Below are 14,156 nucleotides of genomic sequence, written 5' to 3'. Positions count from 1 at the left end.
TAGTATCTGCTGCCAGAAAAGGCAGTAACATCTGAAATCACTGCCAGTAGCCTAGCCGGAGCTGCCTGTCAGAGGGCTGAGAATCAGTATCAAAAGCCCATTCCCTTTACAACACCACAAAGTGCAGTGGATTTCTTTCACTAAATCTAGCTCTGTGCTGGGATAGCTTAACACTTGCATTATCATAACACAGTGTTATGACATAATTTAATCAAACTGAAGTCTGCCATAATGTGATCAGTCTGCTCTGAAATGGGGCATCAGCTTCAAGTAATGACGCTCTGTGTAGCTGATTGTGTATCTTCTACCCTCTGTGGAGACCCTAGATGAAAAAATCTTACTTTTAAGGAGAACCTTTAAATTAAATGCCACTATAAACGTGACTCCAGGTCATGTAGCTAAGCCTGGATTTACCATAGATTTCATTTTGGTGCATTATTTTGAAAGTAAAAGATTTAGGAGCTAATTTGTAACAATTTTAAAGAAGCTGCTACCCATTATTTCTAATGCAAACTGTATCAGAAATATTATGGTACAAATGTGTGCATATGAATTCCGATCTTGTTTACTACTTTCTACTGTCTCTAGCCTGCTTTTTTCACTTTCTTTTATGACGTATTTTAGGCACAAAGTCATGGAAAATGGCCAGTCAAGTGGTATGCTCCAGAATGCATGAATTTCTACAAATTCTCTAGCAAAAGTGATGTGTGGAGCTTTGGGGTTTTAATGTGGGAAGCTTTCTCTTACGGGCAAAAACCATATAAGGTGAGTAGTTCTACGGGGCAATTTTTTTTCTCTAAAAATGCAAAGCAAATTTGAACCAATCCCTTCTCCTACATAAAAAGGTTTATATAACGGGACAAGGATAGCCTTAGCACCCCATCTGTTGCAACAAATGAGTTGCAAAGGGATAGCCCTAAAACCAACTCCAGGCCTCTGATTATTTTATACTAGCATGTGTGCTGCACTCATTTGCAAGTTGAATGACTGTTCTGGTCACCCTGATTCCAGGGAATGAAAGGTGGTGAAGTTGCACAGATGATTGAAAGAGGAGAACGAATGGAACGTCCAGAAGTCTGTCCAACAGAAGTCTATGATCTAATGAAATTGTGTTGGACATACAAGTGAGTATGATGTGATGCTCTCTCTTCTAATGGAAGTATATTTTAGTCTACTTACTTAATAGCCAGGATGGAGGGAAGGAATGGAGAAAGGTATTTCAAAATACGTTGTTTCAGCTGGTGTGTAGCTTGCAAACAACCTCCAAACTAAGGAATCAGTTGCACTTTCAAGTGAAAATTGTTTTGAGTTACTGAGTATACTAAGAGAAGCTGATTTTGCACAGCTGATATTGCTGTAATAGTTATATACAAAATACAGGGTGTCATAAAAAAACAAGTATTTTGAAAATAAAGTCTGCAAATAAGCAAATATTTTTTGTTTCATTTTAATTTCCAAGAATTTACTGAAATTTCAAAGTCATATTGCCAAATTATTCATTCTTTTCCTCAGTAATTAATTGTTTTGACCTATTTTTCTCTTCTCTGATTTCTGAATATATTCAAAATTGGATCACATTGACTTCCTTTTAGTAAGAGGCGACACATCTTTTCAGATCATACATAGTATGTCAGAAACATTTTTCTGATCAATAGCAATTCAGAAGTTAGAATTATGAAATACAGACGAGGAAGAAAAGAAAGCCTACCTCATCTGTTCTTAAATAAGTGTATTGCAAAAATCTACTAAAAATGTTTTAAGGTTTTTCATTTTAAACTATTTTGTTGACTTTTATCTGTAGGAAGGTCTCCATAAAGTATAGAAAGTTTACTGTAATGTCACTTATTCTCCCAGTTCACCCTCTGGAGAATATATGTTCCTAGCAAAGGTCTCTGGATTCTTTATAAGGAGCTGTGGTACTTCACTTTTAGGTATCTTGATGCTTTGTTAGTTTTATTATGCCTAGTATTCTGGAAAGACTGGAGCCATAAAATAATTTCTGCCTTTTAGTTTGATTAAAATGCCATAACAGTTCTAGAGTGGAAAGTTTTAGGGTTTTGTTACGATTAATAAGCATATCATAAAACATGTTGCTTTTTTATTTGTATTCACATATCTTTAATATTGGAAAGAAAAAAAGAAGAAATAAAAAGGAAAACTGAAGTCAGGCAGTGTAACTGTTTCAGTATGTAATGTATTAGTGTAAGGGCTTGTTGCCAGTTCAATTATGTTCTCCCAAATCAACAAAAAATTGCAGATACAGAGGAATGACAGTACATATAGTTGGTATAGCCATATAGTGTATGTGTAGGCTACTCTCAGTGGTGGTAAGCCACTCTGTATGACTGTAGTACCCCTTATAAGGCAGCTGTTGCGCTGTAAATATTTTTTTCTGTAGATTATTGCTGGAGGAAATTAAGTAGAAAATGAAACGGACTTGATTTACCATTTCTTTCTTACAGTACCTTCACCGACCACTAAGTAACAGGCATGATATTAAAGCCACTGACTGGATGCTCTGTAGTGATATTTGCCATTTGGCATTCATTTTGTAGCGTCATGTTGGTAGCCTTCAAATACAGTGAGCAGCTTTAAATGAGCTATCACTGAGGTAAAGGCCCGAGTGTTACAAGGGCCACGCACTTTCAGAGCTTTCTGCTTCCTGCGCGGTGACACTTGTCATCTTTCCACAGCGTTGATGACCGACCAGGATTTGTTGCAGTTGAACTGAGATTACGTAACTACTATTATGACATTTCCCACTAAGAACACAAAGAGCAGCAGCTTCCTTGCCTCCAGCCAGCAGCCTCTGAGAAGCAGCTCAGTTCACAAAACCAAGTGACTTTGACTTTTGTCCTGACACTTTCACCCTGCAAATCTCAGAGCTAAACCCTGTATCTGTAGAGTTGCCTTTTTGTGCCTTCTACGCAATATCCAGCGCTGAAATAGTGTTAAAAGTGGAGAGGTGCCAAAGCAGCAGCAAGGACATCAGAGAAGATGTATTTTTGCTACATTCCATTTCATCTTATTTACAGCTTTATCGGCATTACATTATGCAGTCATATAAAACCTATTTAATGTCTTTCAGCCCTCTTCCTGTCATAGAATCATAGAATAGTTAGGGTTGGAAAGGACCTTAAGATCATCTAGTTCCAACCCCCCTGCCATGGGTAGGGACACCTCACTCTAAACCATATTACCCAAGGCCTCGTCCAACCTGGCCTTGAACACTGCCAGGGATGGAGCATTCACAACCTCCCTGGGCAACCTATTCCAGTGCCTCACCACCCTCACAGGAAAGAATTTCCTCCTTATATCCAATCTAAACTTCCCCTGTCTAAGTTTTAACCCATTACCCCCTGTCCTGTCACTACAGTCCCTAATGAAGAGTCCATCCCCAGCATCCCTATAGGCCCCCTTCAGATACTGGAAGGCTGCTGTGAGGTCTCCACGCAGCCTTCTCTTCTCCAGTCTGAACAGCCCCAACTTTCTCAGCCGATCTTCATATGGGAGGTGCTTCAGTCCCCTGATCATTCTCGTGGCCCTCCTCTGGACTTGTTCCAACAGTTCCATGTCCTTTTTATGTTGAGGACACCAGAACTGTACACAATACTCCAAGTGAGGTCTCACGAGAGCAGAATAAAGGGGCAGGATCACCTCCTTCGACCTGCTGGTCACACTCCTTTTGATGCAGCCCAGGATACGGTTGGCTTTCTGGGCTGCAAGCGCACACTGAAGCTGGCTCATGTTCATTTTTTCATCGACCAGCACCCCCAAGTCCTTCTCCGCAGGGCTGCTCTGAATCTCTTCTCTAAAAAAATCTCTGTCATGTGTTTGATTGCAGATTAGATTTTAGATTCATGTCATTAATATTCTTAGCCATCAAAGGCATAAAAGAGTGGTTCCAGCCTTCACCCTGCGCAAGGAAGAATAGTATAAACATTTTTCACTGTGAACTAAATTCACGGTGGAAGTGTGTCAGTCGCGTTGACTGACAACATGTTTGATTTTAGCCCCAAGCCTACAACGTGTATTCTTCCCAATGGTAATGTAAACAGAGGGGAATTGGGACATGTGAATTTCTAACATCATCTTCTCCTTTAAATGTGACCAACTTCTTTTGTTCCTCATCTCATGTGGACGCCCAGCTGTCCCTCAGGGAGTAATTTTTTCCTCAGGAAACCTGGGAACTCAGGTGCTTATTCTCATCTTGCAGCAAAAATTGTCAGCACCTAAGACAATGGTTCTGGGTTTTAACATGAACACGGTCGCTGCGTTCCTGAAAAGACAGCTGTGACAGAGCAGCACCTTTCTTTCTCTGTGCTATTTCAGTCTTCTTCAGAGGTACCTTCTCCGTATATCTCTTTGAGAATCCCAAAATTCCTTGTGTTGTGTTTTGAGCAGCAATCATTTCTATGTTTTTAAAACCTTACTTCAAAAACGTACGTGAGAATTCACCACACCATATCTTCTCTAAAGCTAAATTTTACCCCTAGCTCAGATACTTTTGAAACAGGAATATGGACATCAAGTTTACTTTTGTCCACTCCTGAATGTCAGTATTTGTCCTGTTAGCAATTCGTGTGAACATCTTAGGAAAAGGTATTTGTCTAATCACTCTTTTGTACTTCACCGTGCATCTCCATTAATGTACAAGTATAGCAGTGGTAATAACAATAATGTAATGAACTTCTGATTCCATTTTTACCCTTATTCTGTCTTTGTCAAATCTCATGTATTATAAATAATCAAAATTTCTATCACTTGTTCCTTACAAGCAGCTACTTTAATGGTATTCACATGTATCTCAGGAATCTACATGCATTGCATCGACTAGACATGGAGATTTTAAATGTATATAAGAATAAGATTTCAAGTTAACTATATATATGCATATGGCTGGTTATAACATAGGTGTTTAACTGTTGTGTGAACAGGGAGTTCTTAAGAGATGCATTAGTTCTTCTCTAGCAAAGAAACTGTGTGGGAAATTACAATGAGAAGGTGTGAAATAAATTCAGTAAGGAAAGACTATAAGAAATATAGGAATTACTGCAACTTTTGCAAGTTTATGGTCTATTTTTTAAAAATACCTGGTGATTTTTGGTAGTTTAATCTTGGGTGCCCAATGCAGGACACTTCAGAAACCACATGCTACTGGAAGATACTGAGTGCAATAGACCATGTTTCAAATGTGACTTACTTTGAATATGATCTATTTTTCGTTTTAAGAAACATTTTTCTATAAGAACAGCTTGTGTAGAAGTTAGCCATAGTTATATGTAGGTGGTTTGTTGCTTTAATCCTGTTGCAGCAAAATTGTTACCTCTACCTGTGCAATTAATAAATTCATGGGGATATTAGTTATAAAAAAATTGTACAAATCTCTGCTATCCAATGAGTGACAGTACTCAATTTTCCTGAAATAATCTCTCTCTTAGAAAATGGTATCTGGTACAGCAAATTTGGAGGAATATTTTTTTCCCGTCTTCCAAGAGACTGTCACTTTCTGTTGTTACTTGATTATTTTTAACTTCAGTCTTTATGTAATAAAAGTTTACAATGAGAACATAAAGTATTATGAAATAAATAGATTAGGTTTCAAAATACAAATTAAAGACTCTGTTTTCAAAACATGTTGTTTTAACAAGTATCCTTTAATATTTAAGTACTTTCTATAAATGCTATTGCTCTGCTGAGTGTGTGTATTTACTGAATTACTGTGATAGTTGTGGAAGACTGGGATTCCCCTGTTGACACTGAAAGCACCTGACATGACAGATAAGCCCACTGAAGCCTGCACAGCTTTTGGACCTATTCAGGACTTGACTTAGCAGGAAAATCCCCCAAAATACGCATGTTGTTACTACACCTAAGCCCTTCAAAGATACTGCTACAATACAACAATGCTATGCTAGATCTGAAGGGTTAGAGTTGTCAGGAATAATGCAGAAATCCTGTGCATACATACTGTGCTGGATCTGGAGGGTTAGAGGTATCAGGAGTAACAAGATCTGCTGTGCATGATTTAAGTCACATTGTATCACATGAACCCTCCCTCAAAGGTGCAGGCAACATTTCTAGGTAGTCCAAGACACCAATAGAGACATCTTAATCTTTCTTCTAGCTTTTGCCTGCAAACTGAAGTCCTCAGAAGAGCAAAGGCTGGGTGGGACTGAATGTGAATCTAAACAAGTCTGAAAGGTAGACAACTCCTGGAGCAGGTACTTACATTTGAGGGGGATCAGTTAGTGACTGACACTACTGCTGCAGTTGGTTTTCTGCATAGCAAATCTGGCGTGTTCCACCTTCCCACTTGCAAGACTGCACCATTTGTCTTTTGGCTGTCTGGATTTAGCTGCCTTCATTTTTAGATTCACGTGTATCAGAAATGCCGTTTGACAGTGTAACCCCACAAAGTAATTGTTACCATAGGGTTAAAGGGTAGCAAACTGCAGCATGGAGGAAGGAAGGCTTGTGTGAGTAACTCAGAGAAGGAGTGGATGAGAACATGTTAAATGGGTTTTTCAGTGAAGGAAAACAGTGTAATTACAGCTTTGGTTAGGGCTGAAAGCCACAAAATCATGGGCTTCGTTCGGACCATCGAAAGTCATGCACGTTTTCCTATGAACACCCACCCAAACTTGTTAAAAACTACAGTGCAATCTCCACCTGCTTCAAACACTGCACAATAAAGGGAATTCTAATCAGGCAATAAAAAATACCCGTGATTTTCACACACAAAACTGTCATGGTCAGGATTGCAGTTCTGACAAGGGCACATCTGAGAGCAGCCCCAACACTGTGGCAGCTGCATGGCCTAGCCCTGCTGGGAGGTGGCAATCCTTGCACGCTGTCAGACCACTGCACTTGCCGAAGCATTTCTGCACTCCCCGCCTCTTCCTCCCTGCTGCTGCTGTGCCTGTGAGGCAGAGGAACTTGTTTGTCTGTTTGCTGCTTGCTGTGAAGCTTAAGTTCCATGGGAGGAAAAATCTTCAGTGGTTTATATTGTGAGTGGCTATCTGTGGATGATTAATGAAGAATCGTGGAGTTGTGTCCCGTCATCTTTTAAGTGATACCAGCAGTGGGGGATTGGAGGCAAAAAGATCCAGAGTATGTGCCACACATGCATAGATAAGAGTAAGGGTGACATCTTGGATGAATAGGGCAGGGAAACGTTAAGCCAGTAATTGTAATTATCAGCCCTAAGTTTAGTGAGGACAGAAAGCCCGTAATTCATGCAAAAGAAGAAGAAAGAAAAAAAAAAATGACAAAAACCAGCATCTGATTCTTGACAATGAAGAAAAATGATACCAGACTTAAAGCAATCGCAGACTCAGTGGCAAAGAGACACTTCAAGAGCCAGTAACACCACTACACAGCAGTGTGTCCCAGCACTACACACCATGGTGCTACACAACGCAGTGGCACAACTGCATTTAGACCCTGTCTCTCTCCACTGGGGCAGCTCATGGGGTGGGTGGTAGCAGGGAGTGTTTTGTAGGTCTGATGAGCAAGACTCCACTGTGAATGCCTTCTGCCCTAACTACATGTGGCTGGGAGCTCAAGTGCAAACACCTTTACTAGTCACTCAGTTAACCTGTGAAGGTTCGCAGCTGGAAAGGAGTGAAGGAACAAGGGTGAGCATGCAGTGACTATCAGAAAGACAGAATTTGTAGGGAGAGAAATTGCCTCCTGCTAGATTGATGAACAGTGCTGGAAAAAAAAAAAGACAAGCCTATGGCATACATGTCTTCCTTCAGGCTTGTATTACAACATGGATTCCCATGAAACAGTCAGAGCAATGTAGTCTTCCAGCTACACAAAGCTTACTGAAGCCAGGTTAGCACTGTCCATCAATCTCCAAATGGGTATTTTTTTCTTTTCTGTCATATATGTATTAATTGAGGTGAATACCCACTGGGTTCCTTAACATATAATTAACTCTGCACCAAGTATAACCACTGCTTCCCTGAGACAGTGATGTGCACATTTCTCTAGCCAGAGCAGCAGAGGAAAGCCTTGCACTGCCATCCATTACAATTCGTAACTTCAAATGTAAATAGCACTTGACTGACCAGTCCAGTATAAATGTGGACAGATCATTAGCTCTCTACATCTGTGTACCACTGCAAATGCTTTAAACTGTCAGGGTGAGAGCCTGTTAGGTCCAGGCCTTGCTTAACTGTATCAAAGTGCTTATGGAGGATGCCCAGTGCCACCTTGAAACACCTCATGTGGCAGCAGGTCAGTAAGCTCCCTGTGCCATCATGTTAAAGATACAACCTGAAACAGCAACAGCAAAAAGAAGCAATTTTGCAAAGAAGGGTTCAATACCACAGAAAATGCCATGAGCCATCATCACACCACACTGCAGCACAAGGATGCTCACTTGTCTGTCCTGCTGCATTTCTACTAGCCAGTGGGTGCACTGATATAATCTGTTCTTTTTTCTTCCTGCTTTGTTAAAGTGAAATTATGCTGGTTTCAGCAACAGCAAGAGTTGACTGACATGCAAGACCAACTGCATTCTTGAATAGCAGAAGAGGTAGCAGAGGATTTCTGTATCTGTCTCTTGTGCAGTCTGAAGACTGCTTTAAAAGCATTACATATACATACATGCAAACACGTGTGTGAAGTTTCTTGTCATATTCTTTCCTACCTGTGTTCAGTAACACCCTGCCCTACTGCTGCAGCTCCCTGCTGCACAGCTACAACAGCTGGATCTTCAGATCTTTTTCTAATTTGTGTGCAGATTTCACCAGTGTTACCAAATGATTTTTATTTGACTGGTGTGTGATGTTGTGCCTCCAGTACAGTGGCACAATGACCAGCTGGCAAAGAACAGCTGGTTGATCTTGAGATGTGCTCTAGAGAAGATAGCAAGGAAACTGCTTTGAAGGATGTAGCTGCTGGGTGGAGGGAAAGTGCAGTGTAGGAATGTATTAGGAGACACCCCAGAGAAATAAGAAAACAAGTTCACTGAGTTTGCCAAAGTGAACTGGACTTGGGGTATTTTTTTCTGCTGTATTTCAGAACACTGTAAATGCCAATGCTTCCCTATTCATTTACAGTACTGACAATTTAGCAGCAGCTGGGTATAAGCACCTAGATAATGAATGTAGTTTTATTTCAGCAAGATTCCTACTGTTGCCAGTAAACCCCACAGACTGAGCCACTTACATGTGTTCAGCTACATTTATCTCCTTGCAGCTTGCAAGGGCCTTCTCCTCCTGACTGCTGTGCAGGCACATGCTTAAATTGCAAGATGAGCACCAGCAGCCAGCCCTCTCCCAGAGCCCTCACACTGTCTCTGATGCTCACGGAACAGTGTGGAGAAGCGATGCCCAATAAAGTTCAGCCACCTCTAAAATGAAGGTTTTCTCCCAGCATGGCTGGGTTTGTAGGTAATATGGCCTCTTAAATAGAGCAAATATAAAATGACACAGACATTTTTGAATGCTCCCAGTGCACTAGAACATTAACTGCATTTTTTATTCTTTTGATTTGTAAATGTGTTGTTGACTCTAATTGATACATCGTGTCTTTGGCCATTTTAAAATCCTCTGTTCACTGGTGGTACTGCTTCCCCAGGGGCATAGAGTAGTCAGGTACTATTTTTAAAATCTTCAGTCACCCATGACTTCCTTTTTACCCGTTCACTCCGTTGCTCCTGTAGGGAGTGAACATGGCATTCCTCATCTTTTTGTGATTTTTACTTATAAGGAATAGAAAGGACAAGTAGTGATTCTTGCTGGTCCTGGAGTACTGCACAAGAAGTACAGATTGAATCATGCCTCAGATATTCACCCTCCAGTGTCACATTACACCCGAGTTAATGCAACCCAGAACTCACACTACACAAGCACAAGTACAAAGCTCTCAGTTTGTTCCCAAAGCTCACATAGTGTCACAGTGTTTTCAGTGCCAGCCATATATGCTCTTGCGAAATTACAGACAAAAAAAAAAGCCCAACAGCGCATCCCTGTGTGTGTCTGCAGAACTGCATGTGGGCAATTGCTTGGGCCATTTAATCACAAGGAAGTTGGAGCCTGAGCAAATAAATACTCAAGGTTTGCTTGGTCATTGAAGACAATCCTTGTCTGCCTTTTCCCCATATGAAAAGGTCTCAAGGTGTTTGAAGTGCAGCTAGAAGGAGTCAGACACTGGATGCCACACCAAACCCAAACACTGATACAGCTGTGAGACTGCTGGTGCCTGTATCTTTTGCTTGAAAACTACATTATTTGGTACTAGTACTCTGCTGGGCCCATCAATCTGGTACATCTTTCTGCTTGGCCACCAAGAGTCAGCAGGACCCTGCTGATAACTACACATCATGTATTTATAAGCAGTTAGGGGTGGATCAAAAATACTGGGAGACCCTCAAACCCATGTTTTTTATTACACTGTAACATGCACTAGCATTGTTCCTCACATAGTATTATATTGTGGGGAAGAACTCAATCAGCCTTTCATCTTGGAAGACCAGGGGGGCTGTGACCTATGACCTCCATCAAAGCATAGGAAAGAGTTAAAAAACTTTATTCAGGTCCAGGACAACATTATCCACTCCTGCAACCTCTCAGCTGTGTTTTTGCAGGCACACCTTGAGAGCAACAGGATGAGTAGATCCACTTCAGAACTAATGAGAGAAAGCTTCAGGAACAGCAGTCATAGCTCTAAAGTATTCATGTTTGTTGCAATTACCTACTGACTGTATTGAAATAAGGAATGCTATGTTACAAGAAGAAGAGCTATCTGATAATGTTCTGTCGTTATTTTATTGACTGCATTAGCTTTTCTTTTTTTGTGCACCATTCTGTTACTCTCCATTTACAGGTACTTTCCTTAAACTGTTGCACAGAACATGATGTACCAATACAGCACTGCTGAGAGCAGCCATCTTTAGAGTATGTTTTAAAGATCTGAGTCGTACCAACAATTAAAAAGCAAGTATAAGGGCCATTTTTTTATTTTACATATGTTCCAGTGCTTTTACTTCTATTTTACCGTATCCCATTCCTACTGTCTTTAGCAAAAGAGCAGTCTTGAGTCAGAGTTTCATAGTTTATTACCAACGAATAGAAACTTTAAATCATCCATCCTGAAATTAACAAATATAGACAAGCAATTAAACAAGCACTGAGGGGAAGTACATCAGCTTCCTCCCAGACACTTCTGCTGCCCCTTCCTCGCCTTTCATCCTCTCAGTGCCTCAGGGCTATGGACAGCACAGGAGACTGAGGTCAGCCACTGTGGTTCCTCTTCTGTTTCCAGTTATTGTTTCTCACTGCACTGCTCTGCCCTTCTCTACCAGCCACAGTCCCTTTAGAGTCATACCTCCTTCAGGGTCTCCCGTCTGCCTGCCCATGCCAGGGGGTTTCTTTGCTCTAGCACTCACTGGTGGCAACTCTTTGCTCCAGCCCTGCTCAGGCTGTGGGCCAGTATAGGGTGGTCTGTGATCTCCTCCCAGGTCACCCCGGCAGCCCCCAGCTAGCAAGACCCTGCCAGTTATGCTCAATGCACCTGTGCCCTTTTCTACAGAACTTCCTGCCATATAGCCCAGAACCACCAAACCACTTTGCACACAAGCTCCCTAGGGACCCAATGGATCATAAAGTAGCCTAAAAGGTCATTGCTGCTTAAGGACAATGTAAGAGAAAGTGTAAGAGTGAGTGGGGTTTGTTAATTCCTAGATCCACCTAACTGGTTCGTTAGGCGAGGAAGGAGGACATTCATTAGTGCTATGGGGCAAAGACCAATGTGGTCTGAGCAAGTGTTGTGCATTAATAAACATCACGGCCCATGATGAGGGCTTGTAGGACTGGAATAATACAGCTAGAAAATTCTTCGTAATGTCAGGGAAAACTGTCCCAGATGTGCTGTTTCAGTTATCCCTAAAAGCTCCACTATGCTAATCCAGGAGTCTGAAGTTAGGTCCAGTGGACTGAAAGCCAGCCACACACCCAAGGAGCCCCTCACTGCTCAGCAGTGCGTCCTAGATGTGTGCCCACACTGAACACCTCAAAACTGGCCACACACACAACAGATCTAGCTGCAGAGACAGGGGACATGCTAGTCCTACTAGCCTGCTGAAAGGCCAAGGGGAAAGAGAAAGTGCAACTATGATTCTAGGTCTAGAGCACAAGAGATCTTGTAAGCAATCACAGTGATGGGGCTGGGTGGCAAAGGCAGCCACCCCAAAAAGAAAGAGGAGTTGGGGAAGGCAGAGCTTGCAAGCCATTCTCCTAAGTACAGAGGCTCCACAAAGTCCTTCTCTGCTTTCTGATCATCTGCAGCACAGCTTTTCAGTTGCTTTCTTCAGGCTCACAAACTCTTCCCCAGCTGCCTGCATTGTAAGTGGGGTGAACAGTAATGAGTGACCATGCCAAATGCTAGAAAGAGGTGAGAGGATTTAAACTAGGCAAAAGGGAAACAGAAACTGATGTCAGTGGTCCCCCTTCCCTCTCCACAGTAAGGTACATGTTGAATTCTATGCCCTGCAAGAGCACTCTTCAGCATGTGCTCAGGTACGACTGACAGGCTGTCTGCCACAAGAAACAGTCAACTCAAAAGTGACCCAGTGTAGCTCTACAACAGCATGCACACACTGCTCCCCAAACCAAAAAACACAGAAAAAGGTATCACATATTGGGAGGGTTAAATAATGACTACTCAGAGACTAACCTAATGTTTGCTTGATTGGAAATGCAAAGCAATGCAATGGCAGTAGACTAGCTTGTCCATAGAATTTCCTCCAGAAGGCTAGCTTGTGCTTGGATTTAAGCCCACCACACAGCGATCAAAGCATGGTCAGACAGGGAACCTACATCATCCAGTACTCATCCAGTGCTCACCCCATGCATTCCCACCCTGCCAGATTTGGGGTGCACAGGCACAGAAGGCTGCTTGTATGAGATATTTATTTGCTTCTTCTCCCATGTTATAGAGGGAAAGTCCTTATTTTCTTAAGTAGTTCCAGTCCTAGTGTGTCTTGTCATAGGTTCCAGCTCCCTTGTAGGCTCCAGCATAACAGCTGTTGTCTGTCAGGTCCTCACCACCAGCAAGACCCTTTGCTTTGCCACTCTCATCAAAACGTTCTTTGTGGGTCCCAGTGTATTTGCTCGTATCCGTGAGCCTCTCGACCCCACCAACCTTGGTGGCTTTCTCCAAGAAAGGAGGCCAGCAAGACGCAGCCAGTGTTAAGAAACAAGTCACAAACAAGTTCTTCCCTACTTGTGAGGACAACTCATGTGCCAGCAGCAGGAACAAACACCCCTGTGACAGCTAAAGGTGAGTAGTGGGTGATGAAACTCATATTCACCATGGTGCCCACGTAGCCAGGCTCCTTCCCCTCAATGAGGCTATACACAGCCTGCAGCACTTCCTCTGGTGATTTGTTCTTGAAGTACTTCACACAGGGCTCCTTCATGGCCTGCTGGAACTCAGCAAAGGTGATGGTGCGAGCACCCTTGGCCCTGTGGCAAAGAGAGTAAAAGAAGAAAATTACTTTGCACTGGGTGGCAGTGGGATGAGGCTGCCCAGAGACTGCTTCTCACACCAGGGCCTGCCTGCCTCCTGCCATTCCCTCCTCCCGCCTGGCTGTGCTGCCCACCGTGCCTCCCTGCAACACTCGCTTGACTTTGTTGAATACGATGTCAATGTCAGCGCTGGTCACGGCTTTCCCATCCATCACCCCGCACTCTTTGCACATCTTGGAGAAGTTCTTCCCTGACATGGTGTTGCCATTGGCAGCTGTGTCACAGTATGTCGCAAACTTGCGGAAAGTGTTTTCTACCTCTGACATCTTGCTGCTGTGGAGAAAAGAAGTTAGAAGGGAGGGAGCAGAGAACCATCTGCAGCTGCTGGACACTCACTGGTGTCTCACCCACCTTGTCTCCAGGAGAGCAAGGGGCACAATCCGCAGGTGTTAACCATGATGACCTCCCAAGTGTTGTTATGGAATGCCTGAAAGGTGTTCCATGTCTGAACAGGGACAGGTGGGACCCAAGGCAAGACAAAGGAGGAGTAAAGGTGAATTAATGACTGCTGAATGTGAAAGAACAAGGCATCCAAATCTTCTGAACCTTTCTGAAATACAAGTTGCAGTAGCTGATTTATGTTTTCTCTGCTATTTGATAATGAAGAGAACA

At 42.5% G+C, this 14,156-nt stretch overlaps 2 protein-coding genes across 2 annotated transcripts in view; one reads left to right on the top strand and one right to left on the bottom strand.

Annotated features, from left to right (window-relative positions):
• SYK (spleen associated tyrosine kinase) overlaps positions 1–3,097 on the top strand; it is a 33,848-nt gene extending 30,751 nt beyond the window's left edge. Inside the window, exons 11-13 of the mRNA XM_061355100.1 lie at positions 625–765; positions 1,012–1,124; positions 2,694–3,097. Of these exons, the coding sequence (XP_061211084.1) occupies positions 625–765; positions 1,012–1,124; positions 2,694–2,766 (327 nt within the window). The 3' untranslated portion in view covers positions 2,767–3,097. The remainder of the gene's footprint in view (positions 1–624; positions 766–1,011; positions 1,125–2,693) is intronic.
• A 9,810-nt stretch (positions 3,098–12,907) lies between these two features.
• LOC133213109 (tubulin polymerization-promoting protein family member 2-like) lies at positions 12,908–13,920 on the bottom strand. Its single transcript, XM_061355097.1, has 3 exons — positions 13,641–13,920; positions 13,328–13,481; positions 12,908–13,170 (listed from the first exon to the last, which is right to left on the bottom strand). Exons 1-3 carry the CDS (start codon positions 13,808–13,810, stop codon positions 12,988–12,990), a joined length of 507 nt encoding a protein of 168 aa, XP_061211081.1. The 5' UTR covers positions 13,811–13,920; the 3' UTR covers positions 12,908–12,987.
• Between the last annotated feature and the right edge of the window lie 236 nt (positions 13,921–14,156).

This window comes from Neopsephotus bourkii, unplaced genomic scaffold, assembly GCF_033783945.1.
Source record: "Neopsephotus bourkii isolate Nb327-2 ecotype Australia unplaced genomic scaffold, CSIRO-AGI_Nbou_v1 NB_779, whole genome shotgun sequence".
In the NCBI taxonomy this organism is placed as follows: domain Eukaryota; kingdom Metazoa; phylum Chordata; class Aves; order Psittaciformes; family Psittacidae; genus Neopsephotus; species Neopsephotus bourkii.
This window is presented reverse-complemented; position numbering and strand designations above follow the sequence as displayed.